Raw genomic sequence first — 22,376 nt, forward strand, 5'->3', positions numbered from 1 at the left:
CCCCACCCACCGACCTTCCCCCCTCACCACCCACCGGCCTTCCCCCTCCCCACCCACCGACCTTCCCCCCTCACCTCCCACCGACCTTCCCCTTCCCCACCCACCGACCTTCCCCCTCACCTCCCACCGACCTTCCCCCCTCACCACCCACCGACCTTCCCCCCTCCCCACCCACCGACCTTCCCCCTCACCACCCACCGACCTTACCCCCTCACCACCCACCGACCTTCCCCCCTCACCTCCCACCGACCTTCCCCTTCCCCACCCACCGACCTTCCCCCCTCACCACCCACCGACCTTCCCCCTCCCCACCCACCGACCTTCCCCCTCACCACCCACCGACCTTCCCCCTCACCTCCCACCGACCTTCCCCCCTCACCACCCACCGACCTTCCCCCTCCCCACCCACCGACCTTCCCCCTCCCCACCGACCTTCCCCCTCCCCACCCACCGACCTTCCCCCCTCACCTCCCACCGACCTTCCCCTTCCCCACCCACCGACCTTCCCCCCTCACCTCCCACCGACCTTCCCCTTCCCCACCCACCGACCTTCCCCCCTCACCACCCACCGGCCTTCCCCCTCCCCACCCACCGACCTTCCCCCCTCACCTCCCACCGACCTTCCCCTTCCCCACCCACCGACCTTCCCCCTCACCTCCCACCGACCTTCCCCCCTCACCACCCACCGACCTTCCCCCCTCCCCACCCACCGACCTTCCCCCTCACCACCCACCGACCTTCCCCCCTCACCACCCACCCACCGACCTTCCCCCCTCCCCACCCACCGACCTTCCCCCCTCACCTCCCACCGACCTTCCCCTTCCCCACCCACCGACCTTCCCCCCTCACCTCCCACCGACCTTCCCCCTCACCACCCACCGACCTTCCCCCTCACCTCCCACCGACCTTCCCCCTCACCACCCACCGACCTTCCCCCCTCACCACCCACCGACCTTCCCCCCTCACCACCCACCGACCTTCCCCCCTCACCACCCACCGACCTTCCCCCTCCCCACCCACCGACCTTCCCCCTCACCACCCACCGACCTTCCCCCTCACCTCCCACCGACCTTCCCCCTCACCACCCACCGACCTTCCCCCCTCACCACCCACCGACCTTCCCCCCTCACCACCCACTGACCTTCCCCCTCACCACCCACCGACCTTCCCCCCTCACCACCCACTGACCTTCCCCCTCACCACCCACCGACCTTCCCCCTCACCACCCACTGACCTTCCCCCTCACCACCCACCGACCTTCCCCCTCACCACCCACCGACCTTCCCCCTCACCACCCACTGACCTTCCCCCTCACCACCCACCGACCTTCCCCCCTCACCACCCACCGACCTTCCCCCCTCACCTCCCACCGACCTTCCCCCCCTCACCACCCACCGACCTTCCCCCCTCACCTCCCACCCACTGACCTTCCCCCTCACCACCCACCGACCTTCCCCCTCACCACCCACCGACCTTCCCCCTCACCACCCACTGACCTTCCCCCTCACCACCCACCGACCTTCCCCCTTCCCCACCCACCGACCTTCCCCCCTCACCTCCCACCGACCTTCCCCCCTCACCACCCACCGACCTTCCCCCCTCACCTCCCACCCACTGACCTTCCCCCTCACCACCCACCGACCTTCCCCCTTCCCCACCCACCGACCTTCCCCCCTCACCTCCCACCGACCTTCCCCCCTCACCACCCACCGACCTTCCCCCCTCACCTCCCACCCACTGACCTTCCCCCTCACCACCCACCGACCTTCCCCCTCACCACCCACCGACCTTCCCCCTCACCACCCACTGACCTTCCCCCTCACCACCCACCGACCTTCCCCCTTCCCCACCCACCGACCTTCCCCCCCTCCCCACCCACCGACCTTCCCCCTCACCTCCCACCGGCCTTCCCCCTCCCCACCCACCGACCTTCCCCCCTCACCACCCACCGACCTTCCCCCTCACCACCCACCGACCTTCCCCCTCCCCACCCACCGGCCTTCCCCCCTCCCCACCCACCGACCTAACCCCCTCACCACCCACCGGCCTTCCCCCCTCACCTCCCACCCGCCGACCTTCCCCCCTCACCTCCCACTGACCTTCCCCCCTCACCTCCCACCGACCTTCCCCCTTCCCCACCCACCGACCTTCCCCCCTCACCTCCCACCGACCTTCCCCCTCACCTCCCACTGACCTTCCCCCTTCCCACCCACCGACCTTCCCCCTCACCACCCACCGACCTTCCCCCCTCACCTCCCACCGACCGACCTTCCCCCTCCCCACCCACTGACCTTCCCCCCTCACCACCCACTGACCTTCCCCCCTCACCTCCCACTGACCTTCCCCCCTCACCACCCACCGACCTTCCCCCTCCCCACCCACCGACCTTCCCCCTTCCCCACCCACCGACCTTCCCCCTCACCACCCACCGACCTTCCCCCTCCCCACCCACCGACCTTCCCCCTTCCCCACCCACCGACCTTCCCCCTCCCCACCGACCGACCTTCCCCCTCCCCACCCACCGACCTTCCCCCTTCCCCACCCACCGACCTTCCCCTTCCCCACCCACCGACCTTCCCCCCTCACCACCCACCGACCTTCCCCCTCACCACCCACCGACCTTCCCCCTCCCCACCCACCGACCTTCCCCCCTCACCACCCACCGACCTTCCCCCTCACCTCCCACCGACCTTCCCCCCTCACCTCCCACTGACCTTCCCCCTCCCACCGACCTTCCCCCCTCACCTCCCACCGACCTTCCCCCCTCACCTCCCACCGACCTTCCCCCCTCACCTACCCACTGACCTTCCCCCTTCCCACCGACCTAAACCCCACCCACCGACCTTCCCCCTCCCCACCAACCGACCTTCCCCCCTCCCCACCCACCGACCGACCTTCCCCTTCCCCACCCACCGGCCTTCCCCCCTCACCTCCCACCGACCGACCTTCCCCTTCCCATTGACCTTCCCCCCTCACCTACCCACTGACCTTCCCCCTCCCCCACTCACCGACCTTCCCCCTCCCCACCCACCGACCTTCCCCCCTCACCACCCACTGACCTTCCCCCTCCCACCGACCTTCCCCCTCCCATTGACCTTCCCCCCTCACCTACCCACTGACCTTCCCCCTCCCCCACCGATTGACCTTCCCCTCCCCCTCCCACTGACCTTCCGCCTCCCCCTCCCCCACCGACTGACCTTCCCCCTCCCCCCCTCCTGTTTCACCTGTCACTGTCAGTTTGTACTCCTTCCCCTCCCGCCAGCTTCTCAATCTGGCTTCTTCCCCACCTTCCTTTCCGGCCCTGATGAAGGGTCTTGGCCTGTAGTGTCGACTGATTTCTGCCCTCCATAGATCACCTGACCTGCTGAGTTCTTCCAGCACTTTGTGTCTGTTCTAGATTCGCAGCACCTGCAGAGTCTGATTTTTACTTTAGAGATACAGCATGGTAACAGGACCTTCTGGCCCAGCAAGTCCACACCGTCCGGTTATACCCAGGTGACCAAACCTACTAACCGGTACGTTTTTGTAAAGTGGGAGGCAATCTGAGCACTCGGAGGAAACCCACAGGGAGAGCGTTGAAACTCCTCACAGACAGAGGCAGAACTCAACCCGTGTCGTTGGCATCGTAACAGCTCTGTGCTAACCGTTATACTATGTGCCGCCACTTGAGTGTCTGGATTAGCCTCTTATTGCCTGGACAAGCAGGCTGAATGGCCTGGAGGCAGAGGGTGGTCGGGGGATAGGGAACAGTGTATGTGAGAGAGGCTGCAATGATTCACAGGGATTATTCCATTGCTCTCTCGTATAATGTGCCTCTCTTTTTACAGAAGCTCTGTCAACGTTGTTGACCCTTCGCAGGAGTCGTTTGGGCCGACCCCCATGATTGTCCCCAGCAGCCCCACGGAGCAGGGTGGTGAGTCAGGTGTGGTTAAGATGCTTGCCCACTCGTGCTGCGTCCCCTGATAAGAGGCCTTTGTCATTCCAGCCCGGGAGGATCTGGGCTGTGATGGCGTGGAAGAAGTCTGCTTGGCCAGTCGAGTCCACGCCATTCCGTCCTCGTACATCGCAGGTGGCTGCCATTCAGCCCTGAATCTCTGCTGGCCCTTTGGTAGAGCTCCACTGCCAGTCCCAATCCCACTCTCTGTCCCCTGTGGAAAAATCTAGCTCTGTCCATTTGATTGAGTTCTCTTATTATTCCCTTGTACACTTGATCACTTGCCACAAAATCCAAAATCGTAAATTATTTCTAAATCCATTTGGGAATTTGGATAGTGTTGAGAATACTGACCTTAACACCACAATACGTGGTTGAGATGGAATAGTCTAGTTGAGAGAGAGAGAGAGAGTGTGTGTGCGTGCGTGCGTGCGAGATAGATACAGGGTGCAGTTCCCCTAAGTAGGAAGGATGTTCGTAAGATTGAAAGTGTACAGAGGAAATGTTCTTGAGGCAGCGCCATCTGTAGATGCAGTCAGTGGTGGGGAGGAAGTGTCCACAATGGACCGGGTGCATTCACTATACCCGGCAGCCTCTTGCGTTCCTCACCATTGGAATTACCGTTCCAGGCTGTTAGGGTGCAAGGAAAGCTGAAGTGCTGAGAGATCTAAAACTTTCACTCGGTGCAGACAGAGACTGGGAGGAGTGGTTTGGGGGCCGTGAGCAGCTCTGATGTGTTTGCTCTGACTTTTTGTAGAAGAGGAGCCAATGGACACTTCTGCGCCCCTTGCCGATGTCGATGAGCCAGGAAAGCCGCCGTGTGAGGGAGAGGAGCTGATGGAAATGGACCAGCCTGAGCCAGCTCCTCCTCAGCCGCAGGCATCCACCCCAGTGTTGGCCTCAGCCCCTGCGTTCACCCCCAGCCAGCTGGTTCCTGTGCCAACGCTGCCCAATTTATCTCATGTGAGTCCATAATCTGATGTTCCTCTCCTCGATGAGATGGTCCTGTTACACAAACCAGCCGATCATAACAGTAGAATTAGGCCATTTGGCCCATCGAGTCTGCTCCAGCATTTCATCATGGCTGATCAATTCTCCCTCTCAACCCCATTCTCTTGCCTTCTCCCCATAATCTTTGACATCCTGACTAATCTCTTCCTTAAATATACCCAATGACCTGTCCTCCTCAGCCGCAGTGGCAATGAATTCCACGGATTCACCACCCTCTGGCTAAAGAAATTCCTCCTCATCTCCGTTCTAAATGGCATCCCTTTATTCTGAGGCTGTGTCCTCTGGTTTCAGACTCACACCGTAGGAAACATGCTCTCCAAATCCACTCTGTCAAGGCCCTTCAACATTCAAGGTTTCAATGAGGTCCCCTCTCATTCTCTGAAGTTAGTACAGGCCTAGAGCTCCTCATATATAAACCCTTTCATTCCTGGAGTAATTCTTGTGAGCCCTCTCCAACACAACTGCATTCTTTTTTAGATGAGGGGCCCAAAACTCTTCACAATACTCCCAAGTGAGCCCTCACCAGGGCCTTATAAAGCCTCAGCATTACATCCTTGTTTTTATATCCTAGACCTTTTGAAATGAATTTGCCTTCTTCACTGCCGACTCAATCTGCAAGTTAACCCTTTGGGAGTCCTACACAAGGACTCCCAAGTTACTTTGCACCTTGAATTTTTGAATTTTTTTTTCCCATTTAGAAAATGGCCTATGTCTTAAACCTTCTGTCAAAGTGCATGACCGTACAATTCCTGACACTTGCCACTTCTCTGCCTTTTCTTCTAATCTGCCTAAATCCTTCTGCAGCTTCTCTGTTTGCTCGGCATTATTTGCCCTCCGCCCAGCTTTGTATCGTCTGCAAACTTGGCCACTCAATTCTATCATCCAAATTATTGACATGTAACGTATAAAGAAACTGTCCCGGCCCCTGTGGAACACCACTAGTCACCGGCAGCCAGCCAAAAAAGGCTCCCTTTATTCTCACTCTTTGCCTCCTGCCAATCGGCCACTGCTCCATCCATGCTAGTATCTTTCCTGTTAAACCATGGGCTCTGTCTTGCTAAAGAGCCTCTTTTGTGGTACCTTGCCAAAGGCCTTCTGAAAATCCAAGTACACAACATCTATGGCTCTCCTTTGTCTATCCTGCTTGCTGTTTTCTCAAAGAATCCCAACAGATTTGCCAGGCAAGATTTTTCCTTAAGGAAGCCTTGCTGACCTTGACCTCTTTTATCACGTCCAACCAGTACCCGGACACCACGTCCTTAACAATGGAGTCCAACATCTTCCCAGCCACTACGGTCAGACTAATTGGCCTAAAATTTACTTTCTTTGACCTCTCTCCCTTCTTCAAGAGTGGAGTGGTATTTGCAATTTTCTAGTCCTCTGGAACCATGCCAGAATCTAGTGATTCTTGGAAGATCATCAATAATGCCTTCACGATCTCCCCGACTACCTCATTCTGAACCCTGGGTTATAGTCTATCTAGTCCAGGTGACTTATCCACCTCAGCCTTCCCAGCACCTTCTCCCTAGTAGTAGCAATTACACTCACTTCTGCCCCCTGATGCTCCTAAGCTTCCAGTGTACTGCTGGTGTCTTCCACAGTGAAGATGATGCAAGATACTTATTTAGTTTGTCGGCATTTCTGTGTCCTCCATTCCTACCTCTCCAGCATCATTTTCCAGCAGTCTGATATCCACTCTTACATCTCTTTAAAGGGGAGGAAGGAATCCTGTGAGATTCTCTTTAACTTTGCCTCTACTGCTTTGTCCATTAGGTGAGATTTTTCCCTCCAGATGTTGACTTGCTTGTCTAACTGCAAATCTTCTCTTTTTTTTTAAAGGATTTTTTTATGCCCACTCCAAGTCTGACAGAAAACGTTAACAGCAGCAGAGGGGTTAAATCCACCCAAGCTCAGGCAGAGTGTCAGACGAAGGCACCGGTGCAAGAGGAGGGAGATGTGCGATCGGACAACAGATCAGTAGTGAAGGAGCCTGAGGCTTTGGGAGCCAGGAAGATGGTCGAGGGATCGGGGGAGCCATTTGAGCTGAGGCTGTCCACCAGCCAGTGGACACAGCCGATGGAAACGGACGAAGGTGCCATTCTGGAGGACAGCGAGGCTACACAGGTTGAGGAGGGGATTACCACAGAAATCGTTGTGGTAGGTCAGTTGGAGGAAACCCAGAATCTTCACCTGCGGTGGACTGGAGAAAGCCAAGCAACCTCGTCCAATGTTCCTGACGGACATACCTTTAAAGAACCTGGCGCCGAACCCAGAGAGAAGGCTGAAGTGAAGGAGCTGAGAACTGGTGGAGTGTCCGAGAGGTCGGAGGGATCTCAGCCACCGCCGGCGCCTCAGTCTCAAGGCGTGGCAGTCCACCCTTCCCCGGAGGGGGCAGACTTGCCCAGGGACACATTAATAGCAAAAGCAGCGATTGTCAGCAAGAGGCCAGTGGATGAGGGAGAGGAAGGGTCTGTGTCACAAGGTGAGAAGCAGGGGTGTCTGGGTCCTGTTGACCACAACATTGAAGAGGGGACTGATGGAGGGCTCAAGGAAGGTGGAGGGATCCTTCAGGTGTCCCAAAGCCAAGTGGACTCTGGAACAATCGACAAGGAGGGCGAACCCATGGAGCAGGACACTAGTGAATCAGTTAACGTTCTGTCCAGAGGAATCTCACCTCCACACGGTTTGGAAAGATCGCAGCCTCCAACTGCAGGTAATGAAAGGAGGGAACGCTCCGAGGAGGACAACTGCGTGGGAAGCCGCGTTGCCCTGGGCATCAATCCGAACGAGGCTGAGGAGCAGAGCAGTGGGTCCCAGCAGGTCTTGGAGCCCTCGCAGGGGAGCTGCCCGGTGCCTTCGGGGCAGCAGCAAGGCGTCCCAGGCGGCTGCCAGTCCTCGGGCACAGAGGCAGCGGGCCCCGGGAGGGACATCCGAGTGGAGCTGGTGGTGAAGGTGCACGCCGATGATCCGGGCAGCCAGAGTGCCGAGAGCCCCCGACAAGAGCCAAGGGACGCGGAGACTTGGAACCACCGGAAGGCCGTGGAGGGACTGCCTCGACCCAGCGGTGTTGAGCCCTCGACTGGGAGCCTGAAGGAGGAGAGTGAGGGGGAGCTGGCCGGGCGGGCGCACAAGCAGGGAGCTGAAGAGAACCAGTCGGAACAGTCGGTGAAGAGCCTGCTGGACGGCTCTGGTGGTGGGTAACGTGATGCGGTCCGTCTGTGTCGCGGTCCGGCTGTTGTAAGGGATGAACTTGCGCTGAGAACCTCAGGTGGAAGAAGAGGTCGTGATTGAGTTGCTAGTAAGGAAGTCAAATGCACATGTTAGCATTTATTTCCAAAGTGCTAGAAGACTTTATAAAGTTCACTGTAAATTTATTATCTAAGTACATTTATGTCAACATGTACAACCCTGAGATACTTCTTCTTGCAGGCATACTCAATAGATCCATAATAGAATAATAACCACAATAGAGACAATGAAAGCCCACACCAACTTGGGTATTCAACCACCGATAACCCAGTGTTGTAGACCTTAAGACCAGAAGATATAGGAGCAGAATTAGGCCATTTGGCCCATCAACTCTACGCCGCCATTTCATTGCTGATCCAATTTTCCTCTCAGCCTCTATCTCCCCTCAAGTCCCTTCTTGCCCTGACGAATCAAGAATCTAGCAATCTCTGTTCTAAATATGCACAAAGACTTGGCCTCCAACTGCCTGTGACAAAGAATTCCACCAGATGCACCAATCTCTGGCTAAAGAAATTCCTCCTCATCTCCATTCTAAAAGGACACCCCTCCACTCTGAGGCTGTGTTCTCTAGTCTTACACCCCCCCACCACAGGAAACATCCTCTCCGCATCCACTCTGTCAAGGCCTATCAGCATTTGATAGGTTTCAATTAGGTCACCTCTCATTCTTCTGAATTCTAGTGAAGACAGGCCCAGAGCCATCAATCTCTCTTCATATGACAAGCCGTTCAATCCTGGAATCAGTTTTCCTTTGAGCCCTCTCGAGTTTCAGCACATCCTTTCTAAGATAAAGGGTCCAAAACTGCTCACAGTACTTCGAGTGAGGCCTCACTAGTGCTCTATAAAGTCTCAACATTACATCTTTGTTTTTATATTCTAGTCCTCTTGAAAGAAATGCTAACATTACATTTGCCTTCCTCACCATGGACTCCACCGTGCATTTAACCTTCGGGGAATTCTGCACAAGGATTCACAAGTCCCTTTGCATCTGTTTTTTGTATTTTCTCTCTGTTTAGAAAATAATTAACCCTTTCATTTCTTCTATTAAATTGCATGGCCATGCACTTCCTGACACTGTATTCTGCCATTTCTTTTCCCATTCTCCTAATTTGTCTAAGTCCTGTAGCCTCTCTACTTCTTCAAAACTATCTGCCCCTTCACCTATCTTCGTATCAAACTTTGCAACAGCCATCAATTCCATCATCCAAATTATTGACATATAACGTAAAAGGAATCAGTCCCAACACAGACCCCTTGTGGAACACCACTAGTCATCGGCAGCCAACTAGAAAAGGCTCCCTTTATTCCCACTCTTTGCCTCCTGCCAATCAGCCACAGCTTTATCATTGCTAGAATCTTTTCTGTAATCCCATGGGCTCGTAGTTTGTTAAGCAGCCTCATGTGCAGCACTTGGTCAAAGGCCTTCTGAAAATCCAAGTACACAAAATCAACTGATTCTCCTTTGTCTATCCTGCTTGTTATTTTTTCAAAGAATTTCAACAGATTTGTTAGGCAAGATTTTCCCTTGAGGGACCATGCTGACTACGGCCTATTTTATCATGTGCCTCCAAGTACCCTGAAACCACAGCCTTAACAATCGACTCCAACATCTTCCCAACCACTGAGGTCAGACTAACTAGCCTCTTGTTTCCTTTTTTCTGCCTCACTCCCTTCTTGAAGAGTGGAGTGACATTTGCAATTTTCCAGTCCTCCAGAACCATTCCAGAATCTAGTGATCCTTGAAAGACCATTACTCAAACCTTCACAATCTCTTCAGCCACCTCCTCCAGAACACTGGGCTGCAGACCACCTGGTCCAGGTGACCTATCTACCTTCAGACCTTTCTGTTTCCCAAGCACCTTCTCCCTGGTAATGGTAACTTCACACTCTTCATGACTCCTGACACCTGGAACTTTCCCCAAACTGCTGTTGTCTTCCACAGTGAAAACTGATGCAAAATAGTTATTTAGTTTGTCTGCCATTTTCTTGTTCCCCTTTACTACCTGTCTATCACCGTTTTCCAGCAGACTGATATCTACCCTTGCCTCTAATACACTTTATGTATCTGAAGAAACTTCTGACATCGTCTTTTATATTATTGGCTGGCTTACTTTCGTATTCCATCAATGGTCAGACTACATTTGGAGCATTGTGAGCAGCTTTGGGTCCCATATTTAAGAAAGGATGTGCTGCCATTGGAGAGGGCCCAGCAGAGGTTTACAAAAACTCTGGGCCTGTACTTGCTGGAGTTGAAGAATGGGGGGGGGGTCTCATTTAAACCCACCCGAATATTGAAAGGCCTCGATAGTATGGATGCGAGAGGATGTTTACAATAGTGGGGGAATCTGGGACCAGAGGGCACAGACTCAAAATACAAGGGCATCCCTTCGGAAAAGACACGAGAAGGAATTTCTTTAGCCAGAGGGTGGTGAATCTGTGGAATTCATTGCCACAGACGGCTGTGGATGGCAAATCTTTGGGTATATTTGACAGGGAGGTCGGCAGGTTCTTGGCTAGTAAGTGCATCAAGGTCACGGAGAAGGCAGAAGAATGGGGTTGCTGGGGATAATAGATCAGTCATGAGGGAATGCAGAGCCGCGTTGATGGGCTGAATGGCTGACTCTGCTGCTGGTCTTAGTTGTCAGCTGGCGGCGGTTAAGATTCGAGCGTCGGTGCCGGTGCGTTAGCGAGTCCACGCAGCGGCCTGGTGAGAGCTTCACAGTAACTTTGGAGCCAGATACCCGAGGTGGAGAGGAGGGAGGGATCAAGGGCAGGAGGGTGTGGCTGCTGGAGGTGGTCGGTACAAATCTTGATACCTTCTAGCCCAACGAGACTGGTGGGTGACACTGGGTACGTTCTGATTAGATTTTAAAGTTTTGCAAAAAATCCATTTTCACGAGTGCAGCAAAGGTACTGAGCCTCTGGACCCGGGGTCCGACGAGGATATTTGGGAAGGGGGTGGGGGCATTGTTCCCCCTAGCATGTAAAGACCCGTGTGCACAGGCGGGCTGGATGGTTTCAATCCACACGTAACGTTACATAGCTCCACAGAGCAAGATGTTTGGAGAAGGGTGGCCGTGGGGCCAGATGTCGCTGCTGTTGTCGGCTTCCTCGGCCCATTTCCTCCTGTTAACGTTTGTCTTTTCCCGTTACCCTCTCCCCTGCCCCAGAAATTCCGTTCCACTTCACGCTCCCGAAGGAAGGCGACGTCATCCGGCCCGTTAGTGGTGCCACCCCCGCCTCTCGTCGGCAAGTTGAAGCCCGGTCCTCGGCACAGCACTCCCATCGGTAGGTTCACAGCCTAACTCGTCGTGAGGATGCCGGCCATTCAGCTGATCCACTCCATGCTGGTGATATCCCTCCCCTCCCTCCCCAATCTCTCTAAGCCTCTTTCTTGCCTGTTTTTAATCCAGTTCTCCTTTTCCGTGCTTCATGAGAGGGGTTAAGAGGGAAAATAAATCGGCAATGATTTATCAAGACTCCTCTTGGCTGCCTGACATGGCCAGGACAACTCCACCAGAAAATCATAAAGCTTTATAGCACAGAAACAGGTCCTTTGGCCCATCTAGTCCATGCTAACCCAGTCTTCTGCTTAGTCCCATGTACCTGCGCATGGACCTCTCATCCATGTACTTATCTAAACTTTTCTCAAATATAGTATTGAACCCATTATCTGCCGCTTCCACTTCTCCGGTGTATTCTTGCACCCCGGGAACCGGCAAATTGGCCTGGATTTCACCTCGGAAATCTCTGATCCATCAATAGCTCTAAGATCAGAACCTTTTCTCTTTCGCTGCGCAGAGCTTGCAGTGCGTTGCATGGAAACCAGCGATGCCACACCGGGGGACACCATGGCAGCCAGCGACGTGATGGTGGATGTGAGCCAGCAGGCCTCCCCGAGTCAGGAGTCTCTCTCTGTCTCGGCGACCGACAGCAAGCTGTGCCTGCGGATGAGGATGGAGACCCCCGTCACAGAGGAGGGAGACCACTCGGAACTCTTCAGTCTAGAAAGTAAGACGAGGGCAGGGTGTGGGGGTGATGGCGGCATTCCTGTCCTGTTTCTAGAGGGAACGGAGAGAGGCCTGTGACCAGTCTCCCAGCATCACCCTCCCCGTACACACAGGGCTGGGGTGTGTCTGCTCTGGTGCCAGACTTTGCATTAACACAGTGTGTAGGTATTGAGGAGCGTAATAGACTGGCATACACTGGCCCTTCTGGCCCAGTGAGTTCACCCAATTGCACCTACTAACCCCTACGTCTTTGGAATGTGAGAGGGAACCGGGGCACCCGGGGGAAACGCACGCGGGCACAGGGAAAATGTACAAATTCCTTACGGACGATGACAGTAACTGCACCCGAGCCGCTGGTGCTGGAAAAGCTTTACGCTAGCCACTGCTGGGAAAACACCAGCCCGTTCCTTGCCAGGAGTGGGGTGCGAGTGGGAACTGGGAATCACCGGCAGGACAAAACGCTACGGCAATGGAGCAGGCCCTTTCACCCACAGGGTCTCACCAAACCCAATGCTGAATCAAACTACGTCCCTTCTACCCAAACATGACCATTACCTGTGTATTCAAATCTCTAAATCCCACTATTGTATTTCCTCGAAAGCCCCCAATTTGCTACTTGCCTCCACTGTCGTATCTGCCTCCATCAGTCCATACCAGGCACCCACCTACCTCTCTGCAAAACAACTTGCCCCACACAACCCCGATAAACTCTTTCTCCCTCTCATCTTAAATGTATGTCCTCTAGTACTCAACATTTCAACCCTGGGGGAGGATTCAGGCCTTGTCTATCCCTCTCTTAATTTTATAAACTTCTCTGGGGTCCCCCTTCAGCCCACAATGTTTCATCAAACCCGATGCTGGAGAAAACTAAATCTGTTCTGCTGGTATCCCTCCGTTCCCTGTCTACAAACCTCTCCGATATCGCTTTTGTAAACACGAGAGGTTCTGTGGGAGCAGGAGATCCAGAAATGATGACTCTTCATTCCTCTCCACAGACGCTGCCAGTCCTGCTGAGTTCCTCCAGCGTTTTCTGCGTGTTAAACATCAACGTCATAACTCCTTCCCCCACTCCCCTGTCAGCGTGTTCCGGGCAACCGCCAATCTCTGTGTTTATGGGGAGACTCACCCGGCCCATCTAAACTTTCCCCTCACCTTCGATTCAGTCTACCCTGGCGGAGCACTCTCACAGTCCAGCCTGCTTGACCCTACGATGTTGGCACCTTCAGTCTGTGGTTTGTTTTCTGGGCTAAGGGAGATTTAATCTTGTCACTGAGTGTGCCTGATGCTAACAGGGATCCCAAAGCGGCTGCCTGATCCGCTGTACTCTGCTGGGAGAGAAGCCTCCACAACTCCCTCAGGCTAGTGAGGAGGAGCTGCCTGTGTGTTACATAATTGATACATAATTCCTTGTGAAATATGAAGGAATGGGCACAGACTGTATGTCCTCTCAATGTGCACTGGTTGTTTGTTTGCTAGAACTGGTGACCTGTACTTGTGACCTGTAGCTGGTGACATTGTTTCTGGTGTCTGCTTCCCGGCCATTTCCCACGTTTCACCCTTCTCCTGCCTCCTTCAGCTTCCTCTTCCCCTTCATTCCCCATCCCTCTCCTCTGCCCACCCTCCTTTCCCTCTCCTCTCTCTCTGATTCCCTCCCCTCCCTTACCCCGTTCTGATAGCCAAGAGATGAGTCAGTGTGTGACGTCGGTGTCACTATTAATACTTCTCTCTCGTGTTTCCTTTCCACAGAGCCCGTGTTGTCCAGAGAATCAACGTCTGCTGCTGGTGTGGTTGCCAGGTAACTGTGACTCTGATTCCACCCGCTGGTCTTGTAGAACAATGGCCGCCCTGTTTTACCCCCCTCTCTGCCTCTGGACAGGCAGTGAGTTCTGAATTTGTGCAGGTGCTCTGATGTAGTTTGGAGAGGGGAATCTTTGTGTTGTGAAGTTTCTGGGCCTGAACCATGAAAATTCTGTTTGTTTCACTGCTGTTTCCCCCGGGTTTCTTGAGAGTGACCCAGCTGTGGAATGGTGTTCACACCACCGAAAGAGTCCAATATCTGTAGATGATGGAACTCCAGAACAAAGGCAATAGCTGCAAGCACAATCAGCACCAGCGTAGGAAAACCCCATTAACTCATCTGGTTAGTTATGGAAGTAGGCCATTTGCTGCTGGGCTCCTTCACCCAGTTATCCAGCTCTGTGAAACACGGTTCCGCGTTCTCCCCCTCTTCCTATGTAAAGGAGATTTTCCTGAATTCCCAATGAGAATTGTTGGCAAACAGGTCTTATTACTGATCACCCTCGAGTGGAAAAGTCTGCTCCCCGTGGAACCTTCCACAACAGGAGAGCCCTCGGCTATCTCTCTCTGGGAGATGGAGTCCAAGTCCAAGAGGGAGTTCTCTTGGTTCCTTTCCCCTTTCTAGAAAAAAGTACAGTCGACATTTCAAGCCACGACCCTTGGACAGGATCCTAAAAGTCTTGCCGAAGGGTCGCGACCCGAAACATCAACTGTACTCTTTCCTGTAGATGCTGTCTGGCCTGCTGAGTTCCTCCAGCATTTTGTGTGTGTGTGTGTGTGTGTGTGTGTGTGTCTCCTGCATGATTCCAATAGCAACTTTCCACAGCTTCAGGAGATGCCCACGTACTAGCAGCCAGTCCTGTTCTTTTTGAGGTGCCGTAATGAGTCTGTTTCTGCACAGCGAGATCGCAGAGCTGCATTGTGATTTGGTCCAGAACATCTGTTGGTGAGTTTGATTGAGAGTAAATATTGGGCCTCGGTTTGCAGCCTGGCTCCTCTGACAATGCAGTACTGTGTTGGAGTGCCAGCCTTGGTGCTGTGTGTGAGTGCTGGGAGTGGGACTTGAATGTACAGTCGGCCAAGACTGAGGACAAGTGAGAGGGCCTGAATGGTCCTCAGTTTTCCTTGGATCAGTCACCAGATCCAGAGGCTCCTCACACCTCAGGAATGAGGTATAAAACTTTGGTGGTTGTGGTCATTTTGTTACAAGAGCAAAGAAATGGGAAAACAGGAAAAAAGTTGTACAGTAGTTGATTCATACTCCGACTGGAGATAACAACATTGCAGTAAAAGCACTGAGATTCTTTGTCTGGTAAACTATCACTGCAAACAGTGGCCCGTGGCTTCCAGTGTACAATATGCGGTGTGACTGGAGCCTCGCTAGGGCAGAACGGTCGCAGTATGTGCTGGCTGCAACGGACTTGGAGACAATTTGATGTGACGGAACTGAAATGTGGAAAGATCCGAGGTTTGATTGATTTAAAAGCCAAGCTGAATTGGGAAGCTCGGATAATTCAATGCGGCGGAACCGAGAGGAGGAACGATCAGAGGTTTGGTTGATTTAAAAGCCAAGCTGAATTGGGAAGCTTGGATACTGGCCTTATCGGGGCGACAGAGCTCGAGGGTGAGGGTGAGGAATGACCCAGTTTAGATGATCTAAGCCAGGTTGAAATGGTCGGGGTGTCGGAGTTGGAGGCGAGAGACAGGCTGGTTCAGCTCACTGCTCCACGGCGTTTGTTGGGCCTTCTGAATTGGCTGCTGTGACGCCTGGCTTCGTGAACTTTGACGCTGGATGCTGTCTACCTGCTTCAACGTTTGCACGATCTGTTTTTTGTGTCTCTGTCTGCACGCTGGGCGTTTGGCAGTCTTCTTTTGTTTGTACTGGGTCCGATGGGTTCTTTGTTTCGTGGCTGCCTGTAAGGAGATGAATCTCCAGGTTGTATGCTTGCTTTGATACAAAATGTACTTCGAACATTGCGACAACAATTAGCTCATAAAATACCTAGATTCAAGTGGGTGGCACCTGCTGCAGAAGATCTGAGAAGCTTCTAGAAAAATACAGAAGAATAGCACTAGAATTACTAGAGAATTTACTGAACAATTAGAGGTATATGAGCGATTATACAAACATACAATCAAGCATAAAAGTACCAGCAAGCATTCCAGATATCGTAGGCAGAGCGAGGCACACCTCTGTAGGTGCCAAGGTCACAGGTCAAGGGGGATCCTAGACAGAGTAGATGTCTAATGGTGGGAGAACCTGACCAGAGGGCACAGCCTCAGAATAGTAGGATGCCCCCTTTGAACAGAGAGAGGGTATTTCATATGAAAAAGTAGCTGTTCTACACTAATCCAACAATTCCTTGCCATTCCCTGAGTGCCTTTGTTGGGCTAACTTGGGGCACGTGTGGGTACTCGGGGTGACTGGGCAACCGTGCTCGGCCGGGTCTAACTCACCGTTCCCTTTGCTAGCAGTGTCGTGAAGAGCCAGTCGGTGTTCAGTCGCGTGTGTGAGGCGAGGCGAGAGACGGAGGCGAGAGCACAGGAGGAGTCCGCTGCGCCCTTCCGGTAACTTCCTCCCGTTGGGTGGGTGTGCGTGAGGGTCTGTTGCGTCCTGTTGCTCACCTGCCTTCGTTGGGCCTTGGGCCTACAGGTGGCACCCCAGTTACCCTTGTAGTCCTCTCTGGTGACCCCGAAGTCACACCAGTTTCGACGTGGAATGCCCTCAGTGAGAGAACGCCACAGCTCACTGGGGTGGGCCGACAACCCCTCCCATTTAAAGAAATCTCTTCCCTGCGCAGTCTTGTCGGACTGCCCTCCCCCCGATGTCAACCGTGTCAGACTGCAACATACCCTTCTCTTCTGAACTTCAGTGACCATCAGTCACAGAGTCATACCGCATGGAAACAGAACCTTCGGCCCATCTCGTCCGTGTTATCCACTCAAGCTCAACCCCATTTGGCTCAAGTCCCTCCAAACCTTTGATTTCCTTTCTGAGTTGAAAAGTAAACTGTAAGTATACCTACCCCTGCCCCTGCAGTCACGTGAGGAAGGTAGTAACAGCTTACAGACGGGTGAGAATTGAATCGGGGTCGCTGGCGCTGTTGAGCGTTACGCTAACCGCGGTACTGCCGTGCTGCCCTACGCAGCGAGTGGTCTTGGGGTGGGGGCTCCTCCTCCTGTTTGTCTCCATTGGTGACCGTGCGCCCTCTCCTTTCCAGCAGTGCGACGTACAGCCTCCCGGACACCGAGGAGGAATGCGACGATCCGAGCCAGGGGCGCGTGGCCTGGCAGACGAGGCGACGTTCCCAGTGCCGGGTCCTGGACACCCAGACCCCTCCGGACGGCGGGGAGGAGGGCGAGGTCTGGGAAACCCCTGAGGAGTCCATGCCAGATCCCAGCGCTGGCAAGCCGATGGGTAGGAGCCCGGAGGAGAGTGAGGAGGAGGTAATGGAATTTGTCAGCAGCAGCCAGGAGCCGGAGGCAGTGAAGGTGAGGGGAGGGGAAGCTCCCGAGGCCAGGACTCTTCCGGCTGCGTTCAAGGATGATGGGATAGAGATGTCGGATGCCCCGGCGCCAGTGGATGCCAGCGCAAGCGGGCAGGCTGTGTCTGGGGACGGGCGCCCCTGCAGTCCCCTGGATCTCACAGTCATGCACACCGGCACCCAGACCAGCATCGCCATCAGCAGCCCTTCCCAGGAGGGCTGTAGGAAGCTCCTGTCCTGTGACGCCATGGTGCAGACGGAGGAGACGCCCAGGAAGCCCGCCATGCGGTCGAGAAGCACGTCCTACCACGTGAAGCAGGGAGCAGATGATCAAAGCACTGAATCGCTTCCCAGTCAGGTAACCAGGCTGTCTGTCGCTTTTTTTAATATAAAATTCAATTGATTCACAACTTTATTTCAGCCTCACCTACCAGCCCTTCCAGTAGAGCAGTGAGCAGAAGCTGGTTGCTCACGTTTGTGGTGGAGGGGCTGCCCCGAGACAGAGCTGAGTCTGCCCGCCAGCCGGCAGGTCCAGGTGCACACTCGGATTTCCCCCGATTCCCTTCCTCCCAGCAGGGGAGAGAGGCTTGCGGGTGCTGGTACTGAATCTGACCCCAATCCCAGAGACTGGGGCTGGCACTGAGGGCAGGGAAGGAGCTGACCGGTGCAGAAACTGACACTGAAACAAAAATTAAAACCCTGCAGGCCCCTGTCGAGGAGTGAAGTTTCCCACTTGTCGGATGTGTAAGGACAATTGGACAGACAGATCGGTGGAAGGGTTAGATTGATCTTTCTTTGAGTAGGTGAAAGGGTCAGCACCACATTGTCGGCCGAATGGCCTGTACTGTTCTGTGTTCTAAACCAGTTGTACGACACTGGAAGCTCGAGCTTCTGCACTGGGCATTGAAAATACACAGGACAGGAAATAGCCCTTGAAGCAAGGCAGGTTCGCTCTAGAAAGTTCCAGAAAGGTGGCTGGTTCACTCAAAGCTCAAACTACGTGATCTCTTCTTTAAAGTAAACTGGAACCCGTATCGTTTAGATAAGGCTGGATCCGTTCCAAGAGCCCATGCTGTCCTGTTACACTGGTGATCAGTGAACCTGCCAGCCCGTGGGACTTTGGAACGTGTGGGGAACTGGATCACTCGGGGGAAGCCCGTGCTGTCATGTGGGAGAGCGTAGAAACTCCTTACAGACAGTGGGGGATCGAACCCGTATCGCTGGTGTGCCAGTGATTCAAATACAAAGCTAAATATTAGTTGGGCCACTTGCAGAAGTCAAATAGTGCCCATGAGCCTCGGTTAACCAATAACGAATTAAAATTAAATCAGTATAAAGCAAGCCTGAAGTCACTACTTGTGGTTAGTAGGACGAGTCATAACCGTCCGTCCCTCCAATGGCAGTAACTCTGCAGAGCCACTCAGTATGAAATGAATCGCTCAGCAGTTGGCACAATGCTATTACAGTGTCAGCGACCTGGGCTCAGTTCCCACTGTAAGGAGTTTGAACATTCTCCCCGTGACTGCGTGGGTTTCCTCCCACGTACCGGTCAGTAGGGTGGTTGGTGTCCGGGCTTGCTGGACTGGAACAGCCTCTATCAGAAAGTAAATCCTGCTGATTCCTGGTTGCCTTCGCGATTTAACCAGGCAGTTTCTTGTACTTCAAAGTCCAAAGTAAATTCATTGTCAAAGTACACACACAACCCTGAGATTCATTTTCTTGCAGACATACCTAGAAAAATCCGATACTGTAACCATAATGCAATCAATGAAAGGCTGCACCAACGAGGTGTGCAAGTGAGAACAAACTGCAAATACAAAAATAAATAATAATAAATATTGAGAACGTGAGATGTAGAGTCCTTGAAGATGAGCCCATTGGTTGTGGGAACACTTCAGTGATGGGGCAACTTGAGTGAAGTTATTCCCTCTGGGCCTGATGGTTGAGGGGTAAGAACTGTTCCTGAACCTGGTGGTGTGGGTCCTGAGGCTCCTGTACCTCCTTCCTGATGGCAGCAGCGAGAAGGGAGCATGACATGGGTGGTAGGGGTCTCTGATGATAGATGCTGCTTTCTGGTGACAGTGCTTCATGTAGATGTGCTCAGTAGTGGGAAAGGCTTAACCAGTGATACACTGGGCCATATCCACTACTTTTGTAGGATTTTTCCATTCAAGGGAATTGGTGTTTCCATACCAGGCTGCAAGGCAGCCAGTCAATATACTCTGTACCGTACACCTATAGAAGATTGTCAAAGTTTTAAATGTCATGCGAAATCTTCACAAACTTTGAGGTAGAAGTGCTGCTGTGCTTTCTTTGTGTTTGCACTTATGTGCTGGGCCCTCTGAAATGATAACACCGGGATTTTAAAGTCCTCTCCACCTCTGATCCTCCGATGAGGACTGACTTGTGGACCTCTAGTTTCCTCCTCCTGAACTCTATAATCGGCTCCTTGGTCTTTGGACACTGAGTGAGAGCTTGTTATTGGGGCACCACTCGGCCAGATTTTCATTGGCCGCCCTATAAGCTGATTCGTCACCACCTTTGACTCAGTCAACAACAGTGGTGTCATTAAGAAACTTGAATGTGGCATTGGAGCTGTACTTATGGAGCTGCACAGTCATAAGTGTAAAGTGTGTAGAGCGGGGGCTAAGCACACCGGCCTGTGGTCCACCTGTCTGGAGGAGATTGTTGCCAATCTGAACTGACTGGGGTTGGTTACTGAGGATATTGACACCAAGATCTTGAACCTTATTGATTAGTTTTGAGGGGATGATGGTATTGAATGCTGAGCTGCAGTTGATAAGGAGCATCCTGATGTATGCATCTTTGCTCTAGGCAACGTCTTATGTCTGCCTTGGTTCACGGTTCCATTAATTTTCTGATCTCTTCCCCCTCGCCACCCGAAACGCCGGTGAAGGAGGAGGACGATTTTGAGCTGCCAGCCCCTCCAGCCGGTTGTCACCTGCGCAGGCACGTCCGGACGATCAGGGAGGTGCGGACGGTGATAACCCGAGTCATCACGGATATCATGTATGTGAACGGGCAGGAGGTGGACCGAAAGGTGATGGAGGTGAGGAGCTGGGGAGGGCTGTGGTTGGGCAGCGGCTGTGGGGAGGCCACTTTTCTAAGGCTGACAGGTGCTCAAAGATCACGACAGCACAGAAATAAGCCCTTCGGCCCATCTAGACCATGCCAGTCTGGTTTCCCACCTAGTCCCATCTACCTGAACTTGGAAAATATCCCTCCATAACCTTCTCATCCATGTATCTATCAAAACTTCTCTTAAATATTACAATCGAACCTGCATTCACCTCTTCTTGTCCACATTCACACTACCTTCTGAGCGAAGAAGTTCCCCCTCATGTTCCCCTTAAATATTTCACCTTTCACCCTTAACCTACAACCTTTAGTTCTGGCTCGTCCAGTCTGAGGGAAGAAAGCCTTCATGAATTCACTGTTAATATTATTTACATTGATAAGATCTCTCCCCTCCCCCATGAGGAGAACTGAGTAATAAATAGCAGTAGGGTTCCCGGGAATTAGAGCCGTGATTCCCTGTCCCAAGGGCATATCGCTCCCTGCTTTGAAACTTCAACTCTGGATGTGAATTCCTCAGTTTTCCAGCCTTGCAGGGGACAAAATTCCTGCCCATCTCTGCCCTTTTGCGGGGGACCCTTAACAATGACGCTGTCCCCGGGCTTGAGGGCTTTCTGAAATAGTGAGGCTAGTTTTTCTATTGAGGCAGCAGAGGGTGCCAGCTATGGTCTCCTGGGCAGCTGGTGGAAACGGAGGCAATGACCGGGTCTGAGAGGCTGTGGAAGAGACCTGTGAACAGATCCGTTCTGTGCAGGCAGGAGCCATTAGTTTAATGGCACCGTGCTTGGTTACAGGTGTTGTGGGTTGAAGGGCCTGTACCTTACCGTGTCATACCAGACGCACGGGGAAGGTACGTAGCCGCAAATACAAAGGATTCTGCTGATGCTGGACATCACACAGTGCTGGTGGACCTCAGCAGGTCAGTCAGCATCTATGGAGAGGACTAAACGGTAGACTTTTTGGGCCAAGACCCTTCATCGGGACTGGAAAGGAAGGTACAAGAAGCCAGAATAAGATGCGGGGGGGTACAAGCTGGAGGGTGATAGGTGAGACCTGTTTCAGCGTACATGACAATTAAAGCTCATCTTTTCCTTTACAAATATACCCAATGTCAGTGAACTGTCTTGTTTTTTATTTCAGGAGAGCGAGGAGCCGGTGCTGGAAAGTCGGGAGTACGAGAACGAGGGCTCCCCATCCCAGGCCACCGGCTCCCTGACCTCGGGAGACCTGGCTGACATCAGCTCCTTCTCCTCGAAAGCCTCCAGCTTGCTGCGCGCTTCCAGCGGGGCGAGCAGCGGCATCTCGCTGGCACACAGCAGCAGCAGCGGCGGAGGGGCCGCGGGGCACGCGGTGCACGAGAGGGGCCGGGGCGGCAGTGTCCCGCGGGGCAAGATTGGAGGGACCGACTCCCGGGAGTTCGTTGTGCCTGTGGGCAGAGGTTCACCAAGCAAGCTGAGGTGGGGCTGCCCGTTTTACCGAGCGTCGGGAATCACTGCTTCCATCTTCACTCCAGTCCCTCACTCTCACATCCACAATCCAAACCTCTGCTACATCTCTCAACATCTACTCCTTGGGAAGCTTGAGTCAGACACAGTGAAACTCCACCCACACCGTCCCATCACACACTCCCGGGGTCAGACACAGTGAAACTCCACCCACACCGTCCCATCACACACTCCCAGGGTCAGACACAGTGAAACTCCACCCACACTGTCCCATCACACACTCCCAGGGTCAGACACAGTGAAACTCCACCAACACTGTCCCATACACACTCCCGGGGTCAGACACAGTG

The 22,376-nt window shown here is 53.6% G+C and overlaps 1 protein-coding gene across 1 annotated transcript in view; it reads left to right on the forward strand.

Moving 5' to 3' along the window:
• Positions 1-22,376, forward strand: part of tp53bp1 (tumor protein p53 binding protein, 1) — an 87,868-nt gene that overhangs the window by 46,266 nt on the left and 19,226 nt on the right. Inside the window, 11 exon segments of the mRNA XM_073025806.1 lie at positions 3,828-3,922; positions 4,692-4,897; positions 6,785-8,138; positions 11,364-11,428; positions 11,430-11,481; positions 11,995-12,204; positions 13,950-13,998; positions 16,473-16,568; positions 17,222-17,843; positions 20,403-20,555; positions 21,722-22,038. Of these exon segments, the coding sequence (XP_072881907.1) occupies positions 3,828-3,922; positions 4,692-4,897; positions 6,785-8,138; positions 11,364-11,428; positions 11,430-11,481; positions 11,995-12,204; positions 13,950-13,998; positions 16,473-16,568; positions 17,222-17,843; positions 20,403-20,555; positions 21,722-22,038 (3,219 nt within the window).

This window comes from Hemitrygon akajei, chromosome 21, assembly GCF_048418815.1.
Source record: "Hemitrygon akajei chromosome 21, sHemAka1.3, whole genome shotgun sequence".
NCBI lineage: Eukaryota > Metazoa > Chordata > Chondrichthyes > Myliobatiformes > Dasyatidae > Hemitrygon > Hemitrygon akajei.